The sequence below is a fragment of the Lissotriton vulgaris genome, chromosome 5, assembly GCF_964263255.1.
Source record: "Lissotriton vulgaris chromosome 5, aLisVul1.2, whole genome shotgun sequence".
Taxonomy (NCBI): domain Eukaryota; kingdom Metazoa; phylum Chordata; class Amphibia; order Caudata; family Salamandridae; genus Lissotriton; species Lissotriton vulgaris.
Window position 1 is genome coordinate 1,185,086,440 of NC_141693.1, and position 25,078 is coordinate 1,185,111,517.

Here is a 25,078-nt window from a genome sequence, read left to right on the forward strand (position 1 = left end):
TGAAATAGCGTGCTAAATCCTCGGTGCAGAACAGTAGTGGACTCACAAAGTATGTAGAGAAGGAATTTGCACAGCTTGGAGTAATCAAATTATTCGGTGGATTGAGCAATGAAGCGTGCAACCAGGGGTAAACGCTGTCTGGACCGGTCAGCGTGAGATCAAGGACTAATACAAGGCTACCCCTGATGAGAGATAGACCCCCCAGTGCACAGCGTAGGAAAGACACACAGGTCTAATGATTTAAAGCAAACTTCATGAGTGTTTCATCCAAATGGTTTACTAGTTCATCATGGTTTGGTACATATACATTGAGTTCATGTATAAGACATCGTGATCCAAATGAAAATGAAGGTTAACATCAACAGAATGATAGTCCGAAAATTATGAGTCCCAATGCATTTCGGGCTAAAACAAAGCCCTTCCTCAGGGGATTGCTCTACAAACAAAAGAAATGCCATAATCAAATCCAGTTCAAATATCTACAACAACCTGCATAAACAGCGACAAGGTGGTGTGAGGTAGAAACTCAACTTGTGCTCACCACAATAACCACGTTTCAAAAAGGTGTAAGTGATGGGAGGCAATAGAACAAGCAATAGCAAATGTTAAAATAATCCTATAAAAGACAGAACACCAAGTGGACAGACAGAATAAAGCATAGTGTCCCCACGTAAACACGATAGGTAAACCCAGTGCATCACCGTGTAAAAACGAAGCGGTGAATGATGGTATAACGTGCATGTGCCACACAGTTCAAAAAGATCACGCTAACCAAAAGTAGGAAAAAGACGCTGCCCAATTTTAAAAAAGCGCCGGCAGAAAGACCGCCGAAAGGCTAGAAGTGGTGCATCAGTCCCCCAACCAGAGGTACTCACGATATGCGCTGGGAACGCGAACCGCCTTCACCAACCCGGATCGCGAAGCAAACGCGCCCGGACCGTGTCAGTTATGAGCTGGCGTGTAAACATGAAAGATGGACTAAGGTGCATCTAGGAGTGAGCGCCATCTTGGACTAGTGTAATTCACATTAAACAAGAAAAAGGAACAAGTCCCACGACATGAGTTAAGGTGCACATTGACTAAGAGTGTAGTGGAAAACAAAAAATGAAAAAATAGTTGGAAGCGAAAATGAAGCACTGACAAAACTACAAGAGAAAACACCAGAGGTAAACACGAAACAAACACAATAATCAAGGGGATAACAGGCGTATGTAGTGTGACAGATGAAAACAAGCAGGATAAATCACAGATAGCATGAAAACTCCATGCGATCATTAAGCCCGTGCGGCTGCATGGTCGCCAGGTAACGAATCCAGAAGTTTTCCCTCTTCAATAAGGTTTTTTTGTTGTCGTGTGTCACTGGTACTTGCTCCAGGATGAGGTATTTTAGTTGAGCAACAGTATGATTGTGTTCTGAAAAGTGAGTAGCAACAGTAGATTTTAGGTTGCCAGTCCTTATGTTACTCTTGTGTTCCAACAACCGTGTCCTGATCTTTCGTTCAGTGTGTCCCACATAACACTTGCCACATGGCCTACATGGCTCCCGTGAGCCACAAGATAATTGATACGTTTGAAAATCTTGTGAAAAGTGACATAGCCAAATTACCTTTTCAATCTAAGGTGAAACGTGAGAACTTGACTAGGGCTGAAAAGAACATCATATTGAAAATTGCCAACAATTCTTCCATCGTCTGCCAAACTGCTGACAAGGGCGGAGCCCTAGTGATCATGGATTCAATATACTACAATGAACAGATTGAGATACATACATCCGATCTCAATACATATGCTCCTTTACCTTCTGATCCGACCAATGAGTTTCTCGCTATACTCACAAAAATCATCAACCAGGCATTTGATAATGGCACCATCAATGACCGAGCACGTCGTTATCTCACCCCGATCAACCCCAAACCCCCTGTGTTGTACATGCTACCCAAGGTGCACAAGCACCCCACCAAACCACCAATGAGACCGATTGTCTCGACTAGAGGAAGCATTCACGAGAACACCGGGAAGTTTTTAGACAAATACTTACAACCATTTATGTTGAATACGAGATCTTACGTCAGAGACACGACAGATTTCTTGATTAAACTGCAACAGGCCACTTGCAATCTTCTAGACCAAGAACTGATACTTTGTACGGTAGACGTGTGTTCTTTATACACGTCTATACCTCACGACCTAGGTCTAATGGCTGTTGAACACGAACTATCTTATTCCAAACTTGACTCTGACCTACAAGTACTGTTGATGGAGCTATTGGTATTCACCTTATACCATAGCTACTTCTCAGTATCAGACAAATGGTTCCATCAGCTCTGTGGGACGGCTATGGGCAATTGTACGGCGCCGTCGTACGCCAATACCTTCATGAAATTTTTTGAGGAAACCCACATATTAAATCAAACAGCTTGGAACGACAATGGGAAACTCTACCTGAGATTCATTGATGACATTTTCATGTTATGGTCAGGCAGTGAACAAGCCCTTGTGGATTTTCTGAACACATGGAATATGATCAGTGAACGCATACAATTCACCTGGAACTTTGACAGGACAAGCATCCATTTTCTTGATGTCAAGGTGGGAAGACAAGATGGCATAGTGACCACCACCATCTTCCGAAAACCGACGGACCGTAACTCAATGTTACACTACCAAAGCTTTCATCGAGTGGGCTTAAAACAGAATCTCCCTTTGTCCCAACTGATGCGCGTTAAACGCATCGTGACGTCTGAAGAAACTTGCCAGATTGAAATGAACAACATGGTTGACAGGTTCAAGGCTCGTGGCTATCCGCCACAAACTCTACAAAAGGCTGTTACCCGGTGTGGAAACATAACCCGTGATGAACTATTGCAGGTTCGCACCAAATCTGAAAATTCCAGAATGGTTGTCGTATCCAAATACACGGTTTTGAGTAAACAGTTCAAGAACATCATTTCCAAACACTGGACATTACTCAGCCTGGAACCAGATTTCCAGGGAGCTTTTGCACAACAACCCATGTTCGCCTATACTAGGGGAAGAAACCTCAAAGAAATGCTTTGTAAACCCAAAACTGAAAGTCAACCGGTCACATACAAGGGTCTGCGCCCTTGCTATAACTGTAGTAACTGCCACAATTGCATTCTGGGGAATGTTGTCAACCATCCCATGAAGGGGTACCCCATTAAATTACAGGTGAACGCCACGTGCAATTCCATGAATGTCATCTATCTCTTGAAGTGCCCCTGTGGCAAGTGTTATGTGGGACACACTGAACGAAAGATCAGGACACGGTTGTTGGAACACAAGAGTAACATAAGGACTGGCAACCTAAAATCTACTGTTGCTACTCACTTTTCAGAACACAATCATACTGTTGCTCAACTAAAATACCTCATCCTGGAGCAAGTACCAGTGACACACGACAACAAAAAAACCTTATTGAAGAGGGAAAACTTCTGGATTCGTTACCTGGCGACCATGCAGCCGCACGGGCTTAATGATCGCATGGAGTTTTCATGCTATCTGTGATTTATCCTGCTTGTTTTCATCTGTCACACTACATACGCCTGTTATCCCCTTGATTATTGTGTTTGTTTCGTGTTTACCTCTGGTGTTTTCTCTTGTAGTTTTGTCAGTGCTTCATTTTCGCTTCCAACTATTTTTTCATTTTTTGTTTTCCACTACACTCTTAGTCAATGTGCACCTTAACTCATGTCGTGGGACTTGTTCCTTTTTCGTGTTTAATGTGAATTACACTAGTCCAAGATGGCGCTCACTCCTAGATGCACCTTAGTCCATCTTTCATGTTTACACGCCAGCTCATAACTGACACGGTCCGGGCGCGTTTGCTTCGCGATCCGGGTTGGTGAAGGCGGTTCGCGTTCCCAGCGCATATCGTGAGTACCTCTGGTTGGGGGACTGATGCACCACTTCTAGCCTTTCGGCGGTCTTTCTGCCGGCGCTTTTTTAAAATTGGGCAGCGTCTTTTTCCTACTTTTGGTTAGCGTGATCTTTTTGAACTGTGTGGCACATGCACGTTATACCATCATTCACCGCTTCGTTTTTACACTGTGATGCACTGGGTTTACCTATCGTGTTTACGTGGGGACACTATGCTTTATTCTGTCTGTCCACTTGGTGTTCTGTCTCTTATAGGATTATTTTAACATTTGCTATTGCTTGTTCTATTGCCTCCCATCACTTACACCTTTTTGAAACGTGGTTATTGTGGTGAGCACAAGTTGAGTTTCTACCTCACACCACCTTGTCGCTGTTTATGCAGGTTGTTGTAGATATTTGAACTGGATTTGATTATGGCATTTCTTTTGTTTGTAGAGCAATCCCCTGAGGAAGGGCTTTGTTTTAGCCCGAAATGCATTGGGACTCATAATTTTCGGACTATCATTCTGTTGATGTTAACCTTCATTTTCATTTGGATCACGATGTCTTATACATGAACTCATTGTATATGTACCAAACCATGATGAACTAGTAAACCATTTGGATGAAACACTCATGAAGTTTGCTTTAAATCATTAGACCTGTGTGTCTTTCCTACGCTGTGCACTGGGGGGTCTATCTCTCATCAGGGGTAGCCTTGTATTAGTCCTTGATCTCACGCTGACCGGTCCAGACAGCGTTTACCCCTGGTTGCACGCTTCACTGCTCAATCCACCGAATAATTTGATTACTCCAAGCTGTGCAAATTCCTTCTCTACATACTTTGTGAGTCCACTACTGTTCTGCACTGAGGATTTAGCACGCTATTTCAACAATGAATTACGATGTTGTATCTAATATGACTGATCTCAAGGCCGACACCTTTGCCTTCACGGCAGGGGATGCCGATAAAATTTATGGCATGATTCAGGAGGATGTGGCTTCTGCAACTAGCACTAGAAGTGCAGAGAGTAACATCAAGCAATTGCTCTACTTACTCAAGAAGGAAACAAATCAAAAGTTACACGCAAGCACCCTCGTGCGGTACCATCGCGCCCAACGGATCCCTAGGGGCCTACGGGTCCCTCTCAAACCCTTATTATGCAAAAACAACACGAGATTTGTTGAGAGGTGGTACGCCATACTCAACAAATGCTCGTTGGACTTAATCCTACTCATAGTGGAAGAATTGTCCAAAACACTGGAAGACCTGGCACAGGAAATCAAAACTATACGTACCGAGCTGGACAATGCCATCGACCCAACGGAGCTGACCAAAATGCTGGAGGACGTGAATGCTCAATTGGATAAACATACACGTGAGATACAAGAACGAAAATTTAGGAAGTATAAGAGGGACACCATAGACTACAAGCTCGGTGAGGTGTACACTTGGGCAGAAGCGTACGCCCGCCGACGCCCTAATCGCCCTTATAATCCATACTCGGCTACTGATACCTCGTCATCAGATGGTGACACAGCGACACGCAAAACGACCAGCCCTACATCTGAACAAGCCGAACAACAACCTGGCACCTCAAACTCTGCGGTTCATTTTTTAGAACAGGATCAGGACAAAACTACCGACCCAGGCGGGGCAAAACCCGCAGAGGTCGAAAAGGAACAGGTCAAACAAAAGAAAGGCAACAGACGCAGATGAATGACCTCGAAAACCTGGTGATTAACATTTCATCTACTCAACTCAATGAGGAAGAAGTTCGTGTCCTGCAAAAAGGACAGTCATTTGTTCCCACTACCAAAACGAACACTTTGGAACTCGAAGTAAGCACCTTCAAACTTCTGCGCAATGTACGTTTGAGACATTACTTTCAAAATGTAATTACCACCCCTTCACGAGATGATGATATCTTAAGAGGACTACGTCCCCACAGCACCTACATGGCTCCCGTGAGCCACAAGATAATTGATACGTTTGAAAATCTTGTGAAAAGTGACATAGCCAAATTACCTTTTCAATCTAAGGTGAAACGTGAGAACTTGACTAGGGCTGAAAAGAACATCATATTGAAAATTGCCAACAATTCTTCCATCGTCTGCCAAACTGCTGACAAGGGCGGAGCCCTAGTGATCATGGATTCAATATACTACAATGAACAGATTGAGATACATACATCCGATCTCAATACATATGCTCCTTTACCTTCTGATCCGACCAATGAGTTTCTCGCTATACTCACAAAAATCATCAACCAGGCATTTGATAATGGCACCATCAATGACCGAGCACGTCGTTATCTCACCCCGATCAACCCCAAACCACCTGTGTTGTACATGCTACCCAAGGTGCACAAGCACCCCACCAAACCACCAATGAGACCGATTGTCTCGACTAGAGGAAGCATTCACGAGAACACCGGGAAGTTTTTAGACAAATACTTACAACCATTTATGTTGAATACGAGATCTTACGTCAGAGACACGACAGATTTCTTGATTAAACTGCAACAGGCCACTTGCGATCTTCTAGACCAAGAACTGATACTTTGTACGGTAGACGTGTGTTCTTTATACACGTCTATACCTCACGACCTAGGTCTAATGGCTGTTGAACACGAACTATCTCATTCCAACCTTGACTCTGACCTACAAGTACTGTTGATGGAGCTATTGGTATTCACCTTATACCATAGCTACTTCTCAGTATCAGACAAATGGTTCCATCAGCTCTGTGGGACGGCTATGGGCAATTGTACGGCGCCGTCGTACGCCAATACCTTCATGAAATTTTTTGAGGAAACCCACATATTAAATCAAACAGCTTGGAACGACAATGGGAAACTCTACCTGAGATTCATTGATGACATTTTCATGTTATGGTCAGGCAGTGAACAAGCCCTTGTGGATTTTCTGAACACATGGAATATGATCAGTGAACGCATACAATTCACCTGGAACTTTGACAGGACAAGCATCCATTTTCTTGATGTCAAGGTGGGAAGACAAGATGGCATAGTGACCACCACCATCTTCCGAAAACCGACGGACCGTAACTCAATGTTACACTACCAAAGCTTTCATCGAGTGGGCTTAAAACAGAATCTCCCTTTGTCCCAACTGATGCGCGTTAAACGCATCGTGACGTCTGAAGAAACTTGCCAGATTGAAATGAACAACATGGTTGACAGGTTCAAGGCTCGTGGCTATCCGCCACAAACTCTACAAAAGGCTGTTACCCGGTGTGGAAACATAACCCGTGATGAACTATTGCAGGTTCGCACCAAATCTGAAAATTCCAGAATGGTTGTCGTATCCAAATACACGGTTTTGAGTACACAGTTCAAGAACATCATTTCCAAACACTGGACATTACTCAGCCTGGAACCAGATTTCCAGGGAGCTTTTGCACAACAACCCATGTTCGCCTATACTAGGGGAAGAAACCTCAAAGAAATGCTTTGTAAACCCAAAACTGAAAGTCAACCGGTCACATACAAGGGTCTGCGCCCTTGCTATAACTGTAGTAACTGCCACAATTGCATTCTGGGGAATGTTGTCAACCATCCCATGAAGGGGTACCCCATTAAATTACAGGTGAACGCCACGTGCAATTCCATGAATGTCATCTATCTCTTGAAGTGCCCCTGTGGCAAGTGTTATGTGGGACACACTGAACGAAAGATCAGGACACGGTTGTTGGAACACAAGAGTAACATAAGGACTGGCAACCTAAAATCTACTGTTGCTACTCACTTTTCAGAACACAATCATACTGTTGCTCAACTAAAATACCTCATCCTGGAGCAAGTACCAGTGACACACGACAACAAAAAAACCTTATTGAAGAGGGAAAACTTCTGGATTCGTTACCTGGCGACCATGCAGCCGCACGGGCTTAATGATCGCATGGAGTTTTCATGCTATCTGTGATTTATCCTGCTTGTTTTCATCTGTCACACTACATACGCCTGTTATCCCCTTGATTATTGTGTTTGTTTCGTGTTTACCTCTGGTGTTTTCTCTTGTAGTTTTGTCAGTGCTTCATTTTCGCTTCCAACTATTTTTTCATTTTTTGTTTTCCACTACACTCTTAGTCAATGTGCACCTTAACTCATGTCGTGGGACTTGTTCCTTTTTCGTGTTTAATGTGAATTACACTAGTCCAAGATGGCGCTCACTCCTAGATGCACCTTAGTCCATCTTTCATGTTTACACGCCAGCTCATAACTGACACGGTCCGGGCGCGTTTGCTTCGCGATCCGGGTTGGTGAAGGCGGTTCGCGTTCCCAGCGCATATCGTGAGTACCTCTGGTTGGGGGACTGATGCACCACTTCTAGCCTTTCGGCGGTCTTTCTGCCGGCGCTTTTTTAAAATTGGGCAGCGTCTTTTTCCTACTTTTGGTTAGCGTGATCTTTTTGAACTGTGTGGCACATGCACGTTATACCATCATTCACCGCTTCGTTTTTACACGGTGATGCACTGGGTTTACCTATCGTGTTTACGTGGGGACACTATGCTTTATTCTGTCTGTCCACTTGGTGTTCTGTCTCTTATAGGATTATTTTAACATTTGCTATTGCTTGTTCTATTGCCTCCCATCACTTACACCTTTTTGAAACGTGGTTATTGTGGTGAGCACAAGTTGAGTTTCTACCTCACACCACCTTGTCGCTGTTTATGCAGGTTGTTGTAGATATTTGAACTGGATTTGATTATGGCATTTCTTTTGTTTGTAGAGCAATCCCCTGAGGAAGGGCTTTGTTTTAGCCCGAAATGCATTGGGACTCATAATTTTCGGACTATCATTCTGTTGATGTTAACCTTCATTTTCATTTGGATCACGATGTCTTATACATGAACTCAATGTATATGTACCAAACCATGATGAACTAGTAAACCATTTGGATGAAACACTCATGAAGTTTGCTTTAAATCATTAGACCTGTGTGTCTTTCCTACGCTGTGCACTGGGGGGTCTATCTCTCATCAGGGGTAGCCTTGTATTAGTCCTTGAATAGGGAATATCCCCTACCGCTAGTCAGAAGGAAGTGGGACACAGGGACCTGCCTATCAAACACTGGAGCCCAGACCTCAGGGGGACTGTGCATATTGTTTGTGTAAGATATGTTTCACTTTGTGTTCATATACAAATGCTCCTTTTTCACAAAAGCAAGTATTTGACTGGACAATCATTTATTTATGCTGATGATCTTTTTTGTATTCTTTTTTTTCCTAATTTTTATTTAAGATACAATGAAGTTATACAGCCTAGAGGTATTTCATCCTCTTGTTACAGGTGCTGCTGATCTTATTTTGAATTGTGAACCTGTGTTCACCCCCCTGCATCTGCCTCCACCCCAAGAAGCCTTGGACTGCTCGAACCACGCCACCAATGAGTGTCAAGTACTGAAGGGGTACTTTCCCAGTTTCTCAGGACACTTAATATGTCATGCACCGGTACATCAGGAGTAAATGGCCGAATCCCTCAGTGTTAGACCCAGTAGCTCCTTATTGCCCCACGGCCCACCCGAAGGTGTTCTGACAAGAATCCTTGTTTTTCTTTCTACATTGCCCCCAGATTGGAGATCACCTAAAATACTATTGAGATTAGACCAAAAGTCTCTACAAGTGTTTTCAACCAGTATACCAAACGACCATGCGCTATGGCCATTCACTATGGAACAAGGATCTGGAAACCTGCATGCATAGTCTCTGCATTTTACATTGGCTTCACTAGCCAACAGGTCGAAATCCGTTTTTTTACAATCTTCAAACATTTCAGAAGCACTTTGTTATTTAGCATTCTCTTAAATTGCTGCTGCTGAATTTGTCTGCAATTGAGTTCTGAAAGCCTGGCAGGTGAATTGCTGTGACATGAAGGTTGCTCTACCGTGTGTGCCTTTATTATTTTGCAAGACAGCCATAATAAGTAAAACAGTGATATCATTAGCTTATGCCTCTGTCCACATACTATAGGTTAGAATATAGAAGTATTATCATCATTATAGGCATAGTCATTTTACCCGCTAACCGATGTAAGATTGATCCAATGAGGGTCATTCTAGTTAGGCTGGTGTAGGGGTGGTCACAGTCAATGGGGCAAGTAACTAACTACATATAGAGCATTCGTTGCAAATATAAATAATACATGATCAAGGAAAGAAAAAAATAATTTTGAAAGAAAAAGAAAATAGCAATCTTGGACTGGGTGTTACCTGCTGAGTTGTCATTTATGATATTAAATGTATTCTCTGCAAGGGAAATACCACTTGTAGGAACTCTGCTACGGTATCGAGTTTGGCCCATGGGGAGCGGATATGGGAACAGGCACTCAGGCTGCTGAAATATCAATTAATTTCCACCCGGAAGGGATCCCGTTTCATCTTCCCTAGCCCCCTTGCTTCCTGGGGGAGTAGATAATCCTTACCATGCCATCTATCTTGGGGTAATCCTGCAATACCCAAATCCATGCCTTTGCATGCTCTACGGACCTCACGTTGGGTAGTGCCTCTCCCCATAGAGCCGATTCCTTGCAGTCCACCCACTTCAACACTTCAGCACTCCAGCGCTGAATCTACTCCGTTTCAGGAAATCGCTCAAAACCCTCCTCTTTCCATAATCACTCTTACCTTTCCGCACTCCCTTCCATCAGGATTACGAGGTATAGCGCTGGGATACTCATGGGTGACTACGCGCTCTATAAAAACCTTAAATAAATAAATGGCCAAGGGGATCCCTAAAGGAGATCACAATTTTGCGGCGAGTAAGTATTAATGTTAATCCGTATTTTGAAAGCACGAACTACTCACCCTTACGGGTCTCAATGCGCTGGGGGTCATTGTGGAAATTAAGTGAGCTATTGCACAGAGTCACGTGGTGCTGAGCTGAGCTGTTGTCGGAGCCGGGGATCGAACCGTGAGCCCTGTGCTTCAAAGTCAGCTGCCCTGGCTGCTGCACAACATCTCTCCACTCTCCATTAATGCCAACTCAATAAATCTAGGTGATGTTGCTTTCGTTTTGGGCCTAGGGAAAAGCTCCAGCAAATATTTGGCTGGTGTTTTCCGAATATGATGGTCCATGGCCGTTGCCATGTATTGAACGATCATGTCTCAGTAATGGAAGAGGCAGGGCACTCCTAATCCATATGATAAAAATCAATATTCACAACTTTACATCACACTGTTGGTTCCTCTGGAAACATCACATTAATTGTTAAAGTGTGAGGCACATTCTTTATAAGATATATTATTGGAAGAGCTTAAATCTAGCTTTCCTTACCCAGGGGCGGTGGGTGACATTTGAAAGTGGTGGGGCGCAAAGCGATTTGCATACAGCACCGTAGCGAGCGAGCGTAGCGAGCGAGCGTAGCGAGCTTGCCCGACCCCAAAAGGGGGGGTATGGAGGGGTAACACCCCCCAAGAAAATTTTGAAAAAAAAGTAGAAAAATCGTGCATTTTCAAGCAAATTTGAGAAAGCAGGAAGGTTAATAAAGCAATTGTGAAAGTGCAGTTGTTACATTAATAGATGGCATAATATAGGTAGCTGCTTATTCAGTATAACCACAGAGCTTCATACATACCGTCCTATTATGCTCAGGTGCTGAATTCAGACTATAAGACTTTCATGGAAATCTCAGCTCTAAGAGACACTGCTTGAGGGCCTGGAGAGTGACCACACATAACCTCCAAAACCTGCCAACTTCCTCTTAAGTGATGTCTGACTCCTGAATGGCAAAGACACCCAATTGCATTAAATATGTGTATCTCGTTGGCAAGAACCGGCTACATGTTGCACACAAAGATCACGCTAAAAGTTATGGGCACACTGAGTCCACCTCGAAAATAAATACCAGCTTAAAATACCATGTTTTAACAGTGTGGCTCACACCATGCACAGCTTGAGGCAATTAAATAAAGGCATGTCAGTCGCAATGATTTCGATTATCAGCTTTCACAAAGTGCTAAAACAAATGCCATCCTGAACCATTTGTTGCAATTCATTCCAAATGTATTCCAACAATCAATGGCATACATAACAGCGTAACAGCGCCATGAGACCCAACAGGGTGATTTGTCTGCGCTCAATAAAAACTATTAATAATAATAATAATACAGGGCTCTCTCAGTCTTCCTAGTTCCACGCTGGCAACTAAATGATCGCAGGCAGTAACCTGGGCCTTGTGTTGGAGTCAATTTATTTTAGTCAAAACTGCAAGAGCGTCAGGCACATGGGGCTTAGAGCTGCCAAAGGGCCACCCCGGGGAACCTATGTGGCCAAATGGAAGGCCCATGGGACAAAAACAAGCCAAACACTAAAAGCACCTCCTAGGGGAACAAAAGACAGCCTTTTCAACCGTAAACACAGTACATTATGCACAATACTTACCTTGCATGGTATAAGACACATTTTTGGATTCAGCATTTAATCAAAAGCGCGTGTCAGACCAACCAATTAATTGGATATATTGTCTCCCAAGAATCCATCTCCTGGATGACTTTGCACTGTGCTATAGCCAGGGCCACTGGAATTATGAAGAATGGAGGGCCAAATTATGTGGCAGGCTTAGTAAATTATGCAACAAGAAAAAGCAAATTATGCATCGTAATGCTGCATATTTTCTGATAGTTTTTCTTTATATTTTTTTCAATTTTACACTTGTTAGCACTGTCTGGGCATTTGTTGTACCTCATTAGTACCTGTTTAACCCCTTCCATGCTCATGACGAGCTCAGCTCGTCATGAGGCACAGTTGAGCTGTGCTGATGACTAGCTGAGCTCGTCATGTAACATTGGTATTTATTTTTTTCAGCACAGGGGAAAAATAACCACAGCAGCGATGTGGTTAACACCCTAATATAGCAATGAGCAACAGAAATTTGACCAGTCAAGCTTGCAAAGGGTCTTCTACTCAACGGCAATATGTGTAGCTCCATTTTGAGCCATTTGAGCCAAAAACACATTTTAATTTGTTACCATCAGCAGATTAGGCGGCAGATGATGAATTATGTGGGAAGTCTCTAATTATGCGAAAATCGCCACATCCGCGCAACAACACAATTCAATTCACTCTGACACAAGCAGATGAACGGCAGACCAAGGGACCAAAGGGTATACAAGCAGATGACATCAGAGCTGTATTTCTTTGTGTTTTTAATGCTAGGTAGTACTGTTACTCAACACCACTGAGCCATCGAGCCCCCTTGCTGTGGTGGTAACTCCTGCTCTCCCTACAGGTACGGTAAGCCAGGTATAGTGCGCTGTCTGGCACCACCGTGAATGCAGGGTCCTATGTCTGTGCAGGGAGCTCTTCCTATGCAGATCTGTTTATGCAAGCGGAGGAAGGGTGGGGGGCGGGGATTTTGGAGTACACAGCTAATAGACCAGGAGATGACCCACAGTGGCAGCCTCCCAGGCCACACTGATGGCCGAGAGGTGGTCATCCTGCTTTTAAAATGGGGGTTAGTGGTCATCTGCAATGCGAATGACCCCACTGCTTCGACGGGCAACCAGCTGGAGGAGGGGTGCACGCGTTCATACCACAATGGCTTATTCCAAGGACTTCGACTTAATTGGTTTTGTACAGCTTCACATGCTGCCTTCTTGCATCTTTAGAGAGCTTTAACGGTCACCATTTTCTCACACACAAACACACACACACACAAATATGTGCACACAAGCAGGCATACACCCAGACAGAAGCAAGACAGACACTCACACAAAAGTCTCAGTTGGGATAAAGGCCATTTTACACCCCTTATCTCAGGTGGCTTTCTTAATTGCTCCTTTTGCTGCTGTCAGCAGGATGCCTGGATTCGAGTGTGTTCACAAATGCACACCATGGTGTGAATGTGATTGACAGTGCAGGGCCTGAATGGACCCTGCTCTGTCAAACACAGCGTGGTGGCAGTGGTGGCTGGTGACATTTGAAAGTGGTGAGGCGTAAACTTTATTGGAGTGCACCGTGGCGAGCGAGCCCAAACATCTTAAGCTTCTCCCCCGAGAAAATTTTGAAAAAGAGTGGGTAAAATGTGCATTTTCAAGCAAATTTGAGAAGCAAGAAGCAATAGTTAAAGTGCACTTATTACATTAATAAAGGGATGTCATATTTCCCTCTGCCTTTCACTAAGTCTGTAAGGAATTAGCCCAGAGGTTAGTTTGAGTCCTTCCTCTTTTTACTTTTATCAGTCTATTACAAAGGCAGCGATTACGTTTTTAATAAATATCAAAACTTTCCATCCATAAACTCCCTCCTTTTCTTTCCTACCCTATTTGCGTAAATCCTTGGAAAGGTCAATTCCTGTTAGTGCAACAGTCTACTCAAGCAAGCTTTCAAACCACAAGCAAACCCGAATACAGTTGTCAGGATACAATGCACCAAAGAACAGGAAGCCCTTTGTAGCAAACAAGTGTGAGGTGTTTGAATAGCAAATTACTCCAACTTCCTGCCATGCTGGCTATATATATGCAGAGATTAAAGTGCGCTAGCGAACCTTATGCTTGAAAGCTGTGACCGTGAGCTATAGACCCTCATATGCACATCATGCAAGGGCAGTGGGATGTGGTTCCTGATGTTTTCTCAAATACTCGGAGCATTAGCGATACCCATCTTGCATAGGACAGAGAGAAAGGAGAATGAAGGAGACCGGGGAATAATCACACCATCCTAAAGCAAAGTAACTTGTGGCATGCAACACGATCATTGCGGCTAGGCCAACATCTATGCGCAGCAACACTACTGCAATTTGAATTAAAAAATAATGAGATTTCCATTTAAAAAAACAAAGGTGCACCTGTTTGAATTGCAAATGTGAATATTTTCAAATGTCTGTTTGTGTGCATTGTACTGGACTGCATATGGTGCTAGAATATGGGCGCCATCTGAATTAGAGTGTACCAGCGTAATTTTTTTTTAACATAAAACAAAAACAAATATTAATAACGATAAGCATAAATATGGAAAAATACAGAAATGTAACAAAACAAATACATAATACAAGCAGTATCCCTACCTATGAACTAATTGCAAGAAATCATGTGGCTCCGACTGTTTTTCTTTATCTTGGCTCTACTTTATATTTCATGTCAAGCTGATTCAGGGTTGTAGTAGAGCCTGCTTCAAACATTGACTGCTATCAGCACTCACAGAAAATTTAAGATTTAACATCTTTCATGAACTGACATGTCCCCAGGTAAGTTACACGGCTCTGCAGATTCCAATGCTTTCTAATTCTAAAATGAGTATTTCTTAGCCTCATTAAACTAAGTTTAGCCTCGGATTTATTACACACGCAGAAAACGGACCTGAACATATTCCAATCAATCCCCATGAAACCTACCTCATAAATACTGGACTGACAAAGAACAAGATGTGCAGCGTAAAGGAAGCTTGATCTCCTCACACCCGTACTCCACAACAACGTTTGCATACACTTCCCTCAGATCATTGCTGTGACAAGAAAAGCCTGTAGTACCCACATACACCCACAAACGCCGCATCTCATCGCTATTAGCATTTCATGTTTTTAATAAGCCTCGGGGCGCTCTGCAGCTTTCAAAAAGTGTCCTCTTGGCGCTTTACAAACCATGTAAACCGAATGCACAAATTCCTGTGGCAGCAAGCCTTGTTAATTAAAGTAGTGTGAGGGGCGTGACACTGAGATCGCGTTATTGAAAGATACTAGTCTGTGTTTGTTAAACATGTTTGAGCTGCATTTGTTTTTGATTGTTGGAAATCATGGAGTCTCAGCCGGCTTGCATCGCCAAATTATGCTTATGCAGGCCCTGGGTAGGGCCTACTACTACCACCATGTGACGCAGCAGCACTGTAGTGCATAGACACTCATCAAGGCTGTAATAATGGCCAGAACAGAACTGCTACTGACTTTATTACTAGTTTGGAGATGCAAGAGACCATTACTGACTTTGGTGTCTCTCTCTCTCTCTCTAGCGTCTCCAAACTAGTAAAGTTAAAGTAAAGTCACTGTCAGAAAAGTGGCAGCTCCTGACTGTGCTCTAGTCTCCTCTGGCCACAGTGCGGTGGTCACCATCAGAGTACAGAGCAGTCGGGCCACACAATACAAGATTCAGTCACTCACTGACTGCTGCCTATCAGTGAGTCACATCAAATAAAGCAATCATGACACACTCATGCATACTCACTCACTGTAGAGTCGATTGTGTACACCAGTGTTTGTCGATCCTTTTTCTCCGAGGGCGAGTGCCGTGGCAGAGTCAGAGTCTGTCTGAGTGACTGACTGCACTCGCTCAGCCTCAAGATCGATGATCGATCGATGCGAGCCACTAGAGCGATAGAGAGAAGAGAACGTCACTACAGGCAGTGGCCAATCACTGCATGGCTTCACATGAAGAACACAGGGGGTCTAACAGCCTAGTTTGGCCATTACTAGACAGATATTTGTTTACTGTCTCTCTTGCACTGTTCTAGGTTTTTAATTAGGAGATGTTGTTCGGCTGTAGAATAAAATTTATAATAGGAGGACACACCATCCTATTTTAAATTCACTATTTTGTTTTTGTTGCACTATTATTCACTTAACCATCAAAGATCAGCCATCATTGACGGTTCATTTGTGTTGGTGGACCAAATCCTTAACAAGCAACAATTAGTGTCGCTCTCTAGGACCCAATGATCAGGGGACTAGCCTTACTCACACCTGGGTTTGGCCAGATGATAGGACTGATCACCAAGTCAATTTGATGGTAACCCATTGCTAAATGTTTTGGATTTTGAAAACCATCTCTGAATGATCTTCACTGTGTCTGTGCTTCCTATTAACATAGTGTTCACCTTCGTTTAAAATAGGCTGTTTTCATGTGATTTAAACACTCCGAGATTCTGACAGTTCAGATTGGCAGCTCAGCTACAAAACTAGGCAGTTAGACCCCCTGTGTTCTTGTGTTATATATGTAGAAGGAGCTGGGGATAATAACGAGGTACAGGTCTTTAAACTTTATATCCCTTGGACCCTCGCGTAATGGTTTGTTTTTGGCTTCACATGAAGTCATACAGTGATTGGCCATATAGAGCTGCCGAGGGAGTGTGCCATGACCCACGCGCGGCATCCAAAAATGGATTGCCTGCGGTGGACCAGCCATTCCTGGCGCTGCATGCAGCGCCAGGATTTGCTAGGGGGGCACATTTGCTACTCGCCCGTTCAACCCTGTTTACAGCGGCCCGGCTGCTGTAAGAAGCAGCACCCCCATTGGTCCCTCTCTATGGGGAAGGTAGGGAAGTAGTCTACACGCATGCTCGGGCTAGTTTGAGCCCAAAACTTCACATGCGCAGTACTGCTGCAGCTGAGTGTGGACTGTCACTCAAGCTGCAGCAACCCAGCCAGCCCCACCCCCTACGCACTCCCGATTGAGTGGGGTGTGTCCCGGTGGATTCCAGGCCGGTAGCGTTGCGGCACTATAACATGATTCGAGGAGGTTAGAGATAGAATTATAATTGCCAAAAATACGACGGTGCGTCCATGTGGCTTAGTGGGGCTACGCCCCTACGCCCCAAGGGACGCACCGCTCCAGACCTTACCATGCATTGGGTGCAAAAGCCCAATCCGTCCGGGAGATTTGTCTAAGTCGCCCACCTATCTCGTAGGCCCCACAAGTTCCCCTTGACTTGTTGAAGAAGCACTTTATAAAGTAAGGTAATGGCTTTGATTGTACCAGAAGTACTGCATTTGATCTGATGGGCGCCCTGAGTCGGTGGCTTACCTGCCCCAGTATGCCAATATGCCTGGATCATACCCCTTGGATGTTTGGACATGAGAGTGTCCATTCCAGCTCAGAAGGAGAGTTTGTATATCGTAATGAACGATCCGCCCCAGGATTTCTGAGTTAAAGCTTTGAGCTACCCCTCACATGAGACAGAGGTGAAAAAGTTAGGGACTTTCTTCAAAGCGGTTTGAGACTGCTTTGAATAACTTACTGAACAACTGCTCCAACTCTCCTCACTGAGGTTTAAGGGGCCTCTTTCCAGCAATACTGACAGCTACAAAGGAGATAGTGGCCAGTTGATGTATGTATTTGTCTTCAAAGCACTGCATGTGCTCTTTCCTGGAGTTCAGAGCATTGAATTTACAGAATCTTCGCTATTTCTATGGCATGTCAAATTTTAAAAAAGTGGCTAAAGTGGAGTGGAACGTGAAAAAATAAACCAACATTTTTTGTATTACCCTAAATTTTAATACATATTTTTCGTATATTTCAATCTTAGCTTGCCTTGTTCCTCAAGAAATGAATCACATTCATTCATCAGTAGCTAATGAGCCAGCCCTACATCGGCTTTCTTTGCCTTGTGGAAACACTGATGACATCTGAGGGAATCCTGCTTGAAGTAGATTTGCTGACCTGTTGGTTGTGGTGGGGAAACGAAGCAAGTGGGATGAGACAGGGAAGGAGATACTTAATGCACAATCCATAATGCATTTACCACTTCATCATGTTTTCTACTGTTACATGGTAAATCTGAGGAGGAGATCTGACTGTGAAGGTGTGGCATTATTGCAATGCTTGTAATAAGGGTTATAGCACACTATGTGAAAAGTAATGATCTTTCTTCATGTTTTACAGTTGAAAAACAGCACTGTTACCTATTCTAATACACTACGTGCATCCCCGTCTGGGGTCATAATCACCCGTCAGAAGAAGCTACGCATGGATCTGCACTGCCAAATGTTCCAGGATGCGATCGTGGAGTTCACCTACATGGCGGATGACACTATTGAGATCAGTGAAACAGAGTACGGTCACTATGAGGTGAACCTTTCCTTCTACCAGTCTTCCTACTTTTATCAGCCCATCAGCCAGTCACCGTACCAGGTCAGCCTGAACCAGGAGCTGTACCTACAGGCTACCCTACAAAGCTCCGATCCCGACCTGCAAGTGTTCATTGACACATGTGAAGCTTCTCCCTATGAAGATCATTTTGCAATGCAGACTTACGACATCATCAGAAATGGGTAAGAGCAGGCATGTTTTTTACTCATACCTACATTTCATATTGCACCTTAGAAGGATGGTATGCACAACACAGGTATTAACAGAAAAAGGTTGACATAATTTGGGGATATTCACAAACTGGATTTTGAAGTACTACAAAACTTTCTACAAAATGCTATTCACAATCCTACGTTAGGAAGGAACAAGGAAGGGTCTACCGTGTGTCAGGTAAGGTGAGGAAGGAGTTTAGTCAGGGTCATCAGCACCCCTCCACCCCCCCACCCACAAAACAATAAGCCTGTAGCTATTCACAAATAGCACTTCTATAATAACTACAGCCAAAAAGGGACCCAAGCAGTAGTAAGGTACTCCAATTCAGAGCTGGAGAAAGTCTAGCACCACACATGGCCAACCAGTGTCATTGTAACACCCTCCCATAGAAAATAATGGAGTTAAGAACTTAAGTAATTAACATAATTTTGCTGAATGAAAATGTTCACACGGAGTTTTCAAATAGTTCCCTTTTTGAAATCAAAAAATATAATCCCCTTCCTGCCATAAAACATTCTGCATGCAACGGAGGCACCATTGTGCAAGGGTGCCTACGATGGCACTAGGCTGTTGAAACGTGCCAGTGCAGGGAGAAAGGACAAGAATGCACTGTATTGCTTTAATAAGTTGCAATCCTGCCCATTCACTTTGGCATAGAGCAGTGCAGCAAGCTGCCATCCTGCACGGCCCTATGCCAAAATCCCTCCAATCATCCCTCTGCTTTAGTATGGTTTGCAATTGGTGCTAAAAGCACAACCTCCCCCTCACTTACTCCAATCTTTTTAAAGTACTATGGAGCATGGTCAGAGCCAATATGAATACAGGAGACTAATGGAAGGAAGACGTGGTCAGGGAAGACAGTGCTGTGGATCTGTTTCCTGAGATCGATGGCAAACCTGTGACTTGCTATAACTGCTGGGAGGAATTGAAACCAGGCTGGAGTGACTGTCAATAAAGACCGGTGCGCAGGTGGTGTGAATAGCAGGTTGGTAATGGTACTAGCTGTTATGATAGTGAGGTTTATGTGAAAGTTGAATGGTGTGGATATAGTGCTGATACTGTGCAAGGCTGGTGTGGGTTTTTTAATGATGTTGTGCAAGCTTTATGTGGGTACTAGTGGTGGAAGGGCAGGTTTAGTTGTTTGGATCCTGGGGGGCAGAGGGGCAGGAGTTGTATAGTTGATGGGCGGATTTGGGAATTGTATGCTGTAAGTGGCCCACTGGGGTTAGTGGAAGATTATTGTTGATGTGTATGTTGCACTGATTTGCATGATGGGGTCATGCAGGTTTGGTGTGGATGCTGGACTGGTGGTGCCTACCGTGCTAATGCCAACATTGGTGATAACAGAGGTGAGTGTTAGCAGGTACTAATAAAGTCACAGCACAGAAGTCATTTCATGTGGATATGTGGCTGGTGTCCCACCAGCAGACGAGGAAAGTAGGGAGAGGACATTGGCAGACTGTGGGTATTTTTGGGCACATAGTGGGCATTTTTGAACACACATGGCAAAACAGACGCAAACCCTGTGGCATGGTGGTTATCCTTGGACACTGATGGTGGGCATCACTGACAGAGAATTGCTACCTATCAATAAAGATGGTTATTCCTTTGCGAACGTTTTACACTGTTGTGAGGCTAAATCCTTCTACATGGGCAGTAATACTTGTGAGCACTTGATTAAAATGTCAAATGTGTGAAAACCAACAACCTATTGACCAAAAATGTTCTGGCATTGACAACAGTTTGTTGATGGAGTCATTTATTTGATGTTGTTTGTTTAATAGTAATTCACAGTGAATTGTGACTCTTTATGTATTTGTATCATTATTTCCTTGAAGAGGTTCTTGTTGCTATGGCTGTTATTTCATGAGCCGTGTTGGAGCACTTTGTCACCTATAGTTATGAAACATTTTCTAGCATTACTTCTTTGGTGTTAGAAGGCACTCGCTACCTCAGTTGTCAAAGCTTGACTCGTGTGAATTAATTTAATCACAAATGTTCTTATGATCGCAAATATTCTTATATCACTTCATTACATTATCTGTCTTCATTGTTGTCTGACGCTTCAGCCTGAGATAGGAATGGTGTGTGAAACTATAAGGTACATGTAACATTAGCAGTAACTCTGGTGTTCAAGCCAACGGGATCTGCCTAACCTATAAGAATACCCCAGCTGTCTATGTCCTAACCCCTGAAGATGTGTGTCAACTGTCAACTTCAAATCATGTTCTTTCAAAGAAGATTTTCCGGCATACATGCCTGAGAATCTGCCTCGAAAGGGTGGATGGAAAAAACAAAGGAAGCAGGCAGTAGACGTACAGGCAGATGCTTCATACTTCGTGAAAAATGATAGGATTTTAAGTCAAATTTCATACTCACATCATTTGAACAGTCAATAAAAACATCTACTTTTCTAAATTTGGGGTGTTTCCACAGTGTTTTCCAAGATTTATATGGGATGACCTTCCTGCAAAATCCCAACACTACGAAACACTGTGAAAGAAGTGTGATATTTAGAATTAAGAATATTTATTAGGCACCATACAATCAATGTACGATCATTCACGTCGCCATGGGGCCGGTGGGGTATTACGTTATAACAAAGTAGTACACTGGTGCTAGTGAATTAATTATAGTAAGCACCCCTGTTTCACTCTTAACCATTCAACTAACTTTGTGGTTTCTAGATAGCAACAGGGGAGGTAAAAGTGAGGGTAGTAAAAAAAAGGTAGAGATCACCGGATAGGTATTATGAAGTGCCGACACTTCACCTACAGAAAATTTACCTCTGGATCTGTACCACTCAGCAGGCTTGTTACTCCTGCTCGCTCAGACTACTCTATCATCACAGAACTCCACTACAATCATTTCAACCATAGTCTAGATTTAAATTTTCCAGGAACACCAATGCCAAGTGTTCTTGCAAGAAGACTACTTCTTCCCCTGTGATCACCTCGCACTTTTAAAGTGGAACCCTCTGTAGCAGTGAGATGCTTTACCTTGAAGTTGTGCTTGATTTTCAAAGTGAAACACACAGGATGATGGACGGATGTTGCACAATGGCAAAACATTCACCCCCAGTCACAGATCTGGGCTTAATCCATCGTTATTTTGCTCACCAAGCCACCCCAGTTCAGACATGGCCATATGCAATCAGTCTTGACCCTGTGCTTCATGGGAACAGTACAGCCCGAACTGCCAAGCCATGTCTTCCCGGAATCAAGCATCCTAGGACCTGTTTCTGGCTATCAGCTGTCTTCAGCCAGGATAGCTTCAGCCACGTCTGGGTATATCCTTTCCACATAGGGTGAATAGCAATAGTGAATAGCATCTTGTGTGTTTTGCTGTTCAACCTATGTGGGAAGGGTATGCCCAGACATGGTTCCCGTGCTCACTACGCCACTAGAGTCAAGCTATCCTGGCTGAAGAGGGCTGATAGTCAGGAACGGTCCTAGGATGCTTGATTCCGGTCCAGGAAAGACATGGCTTGGCAGTTAGGGCTGGACTGTTCCCATGAGGCACAGGGTCAAGGATAAGTTGCATTTGGCCATGTCTGAACTGAGGTGGCTTGGTGAGCAAAATATCGATGGATTAAACCCAGATCTGTGACTGGGGGTGAATGTTTTGGCATTGTGCAACATTCCGTCCATCATCTTGTGTGTTTTGCTGATTTTCAAAGTGGCTTTCATCCTCACTAATGTAGATGGATGAAGGTCAGAAAAGAACACATCAGGGGCGGCTCTAGGCTCATGGTGGCACTGGGCAGGGAGTGCAGGTAGGGGGCCCCGGAAGAGGGGGTCCGGGCAGGGCGGAGCACGGAGGCCAGTGAAGAGGGGGGGTCAGGGTGTTTGGATGTGGAACAGTGCCTGAGGCCGCCAAATCCCTGCCAGGGGCCGCCACACAAATATGTTTCCATCCTCAGAGGATTATTATATTAAGGATATATATTGGCATAGTGGCCCCTGGGGTTTGGTGGCCCTGTGCCGGTGCACAGCTTGCACATGCCTAAGGCCACCCCTGAACAAATGTCTATGCTCCGACAAAGACACATTTTTTCATTTGATGACTTCCCTGGATGTGCATTCTCTTCTATGATTACTGCTACCAACACCATGATCATTCCAATGGGACCTGCTTTTTGCTCCCAGTCGAATATACCTCTTCAGGCAAAATGTTCGAAGGTTTCATCCAACACTTTAGCAGATTTTCCCACAGCGCCAGAAAAGGCACCTCCAGTAGAACCTCCAGAATTTGCAGATGAATAAATTCAGGTTATCCAGCATGTCCATCTTTTCCTCTAGCTGGGCCATTGCTGACGAAGCTCATAGTTTAGGGCCAGGCTATATGAACAGGCGCCAGTCAAGGCTCCCACCACACTTGGCAAAATGAGCCAAATGCGGGCACGCCGCACTGAGGATCACTCTGAAACAGATGATCTGGCTACCCAACACCTCAGGACTCACAGATGGACTTAAGAATGGGGGTCCGACATGGAGACCTAAAGAAATGTAGCCGTCTTGGGCGCTAGTGGCCCTGCTCCGCATTGTAATACTCTGAGAGTCCATCTAAGAACGTCCTACTTTTTACAGAATTTGTTTGAACATATTACAGTCATTTGCATCGTTGATTCCATTTGTTCACTTCCCCCGCTTTCAGGGTTAAAAAGTGGCTACTGTTAGAGTAAGCCATGAAGATATTTGACTTTAGAGTTCCTGCCACAGTTTTCCCTTCCTGTGGAAGGCCACAGGTCTACAGCTAGATCTTATGTTACCACTGCCTAATATTCTGATTTTATTCTGAGAATATATGTTGAAAGCAGAGTTTCCCTTTTTCCCTAAAAACACATTTTGACCCTGATTTCGTTTTCTTCTTTTCCTCCCTACATCATCCCGTTTTCTCATTTCCTCGCTAGAAATATTGTATTCGAATCTTTGATTACCCTTGCACTGAACATGTCATTCTTCTTACCCACATCTTGCTTTACATCTTTGTTTACCACCCTTTCTCCATCCCCGGTATTTCTATCCACTCTTCTATATTCCTCTATCACTCCTTCCTCTCTCTACCCTTAATTCCTTCACTTCTTCCTTATTTCTCATATTAGTAATCCCTTTCTAATTTCTTCATTTACTTCGTTTGTCAATCACTTCCTATGGTATTTCCTCTCTTACCCATCTTACCCTTCATTCATGCCTTCCTTACTCCATGCATTCTTTCCAAATGTTTCCATCCCTACTCTCCTCCTTCCTTTTGAAGCACCATGTCCACTCTCTATTCATCCCCTTAGCTGTATTCTTGCTTTTTTCCTCCAATCCATCCTTGTCTTCCTTCTTTCCATCCTCCATCTGTTCCCTGGCTCACCCTCTATCTTCTTAATTATTTATTTTTTCCTTCTCACTGATTTTTCCTCCTTGATTTTGCCTGTTTTTCACTTTTCCAGGTGTGTTCGGGATTCGACGTACCAGACCTACGAATCACCAATGGACGAGGCTCGCTTTTCTTTCCGAGCTTTTGACTTCCTGCGTTATCACCCGAATGTCTACTTGCGTTGTAAGATGGTTGTCTGCAGTATAAACGACAATTCATCGCGTTGTCGCCAAGGCTGCATAATGAGGAGGAAGAGATCCCCCGGACCATACCAACGAGAGCTGGAGGTTGTTGTTGGACCAATCCAACTTCTTGAGTAAAGAATATGGGAACAAAACGTATGAGGCTGAAATCTCCCGCATGAAGCCAAAAATGATAATATTGTGCTTAGCCTGTGTGAGTGTAATAAAGGATTATTGCTTAATTTGGCTGATATTCATGAACTATGAGTACACGGTAATTTGACATAGTTATTACTGGACTTAAGACAGTTATGGATTCCTTAAATTGAAGTTTCCATGCTGTTGATGCTCTGGTGGCTCCGCTGTGCACTTGCATGTGATGTGCACACGTGCCAAAACATGTGGGTAAAGCAGCCAGATGCTAACTCTCCTGACTCCCTAGAAACTCAGCAGGGCTGTATTGCATTTGGTGCACATAGCACATGCACATTGCACATGAGAAAACACGTGTAACACAGCTCTCAGTGTATTCACTTTCTAACACACAATAAACTAAACTGACATATAAAAGCTTCTGGTACATACAATGGGACATGCACAGTGTCTGGTATTCTGAGGTCCGA

The 25,078-nt window shown here is 43.8% G+C and overlaps 1 protein-coding gene across 1 annotated transcript in view; it reads left to right on the top strand.

Annotated features, from left to right (window-relative positions):
• Positions 1-24,697, top strand: part of LOC147712229 (scavenger receptor cysteine-rich domain-containing protein DMBT1-like) — a 1,653,398-nt gene extending 1,628,701 nt beyond the window's left edge. The window contains exons 38-39 of the mRNA XM_086919604.1: positions 18,487-18,875; positions 24,347-24,697. Coding sequence (XP_086775730.1) covers positions 18,487-18,875; positions 24,347-24,593 — 636 coding nt within the window. The 3' untranslated portion in view covers positions 24,594-24,697. The remainder of the gene's footprint in view (positions 1-18,486; positions 18,876-24,346) is intronic.
• Positions 24,698-25,078: the final 381 nt, after the last annotated feature.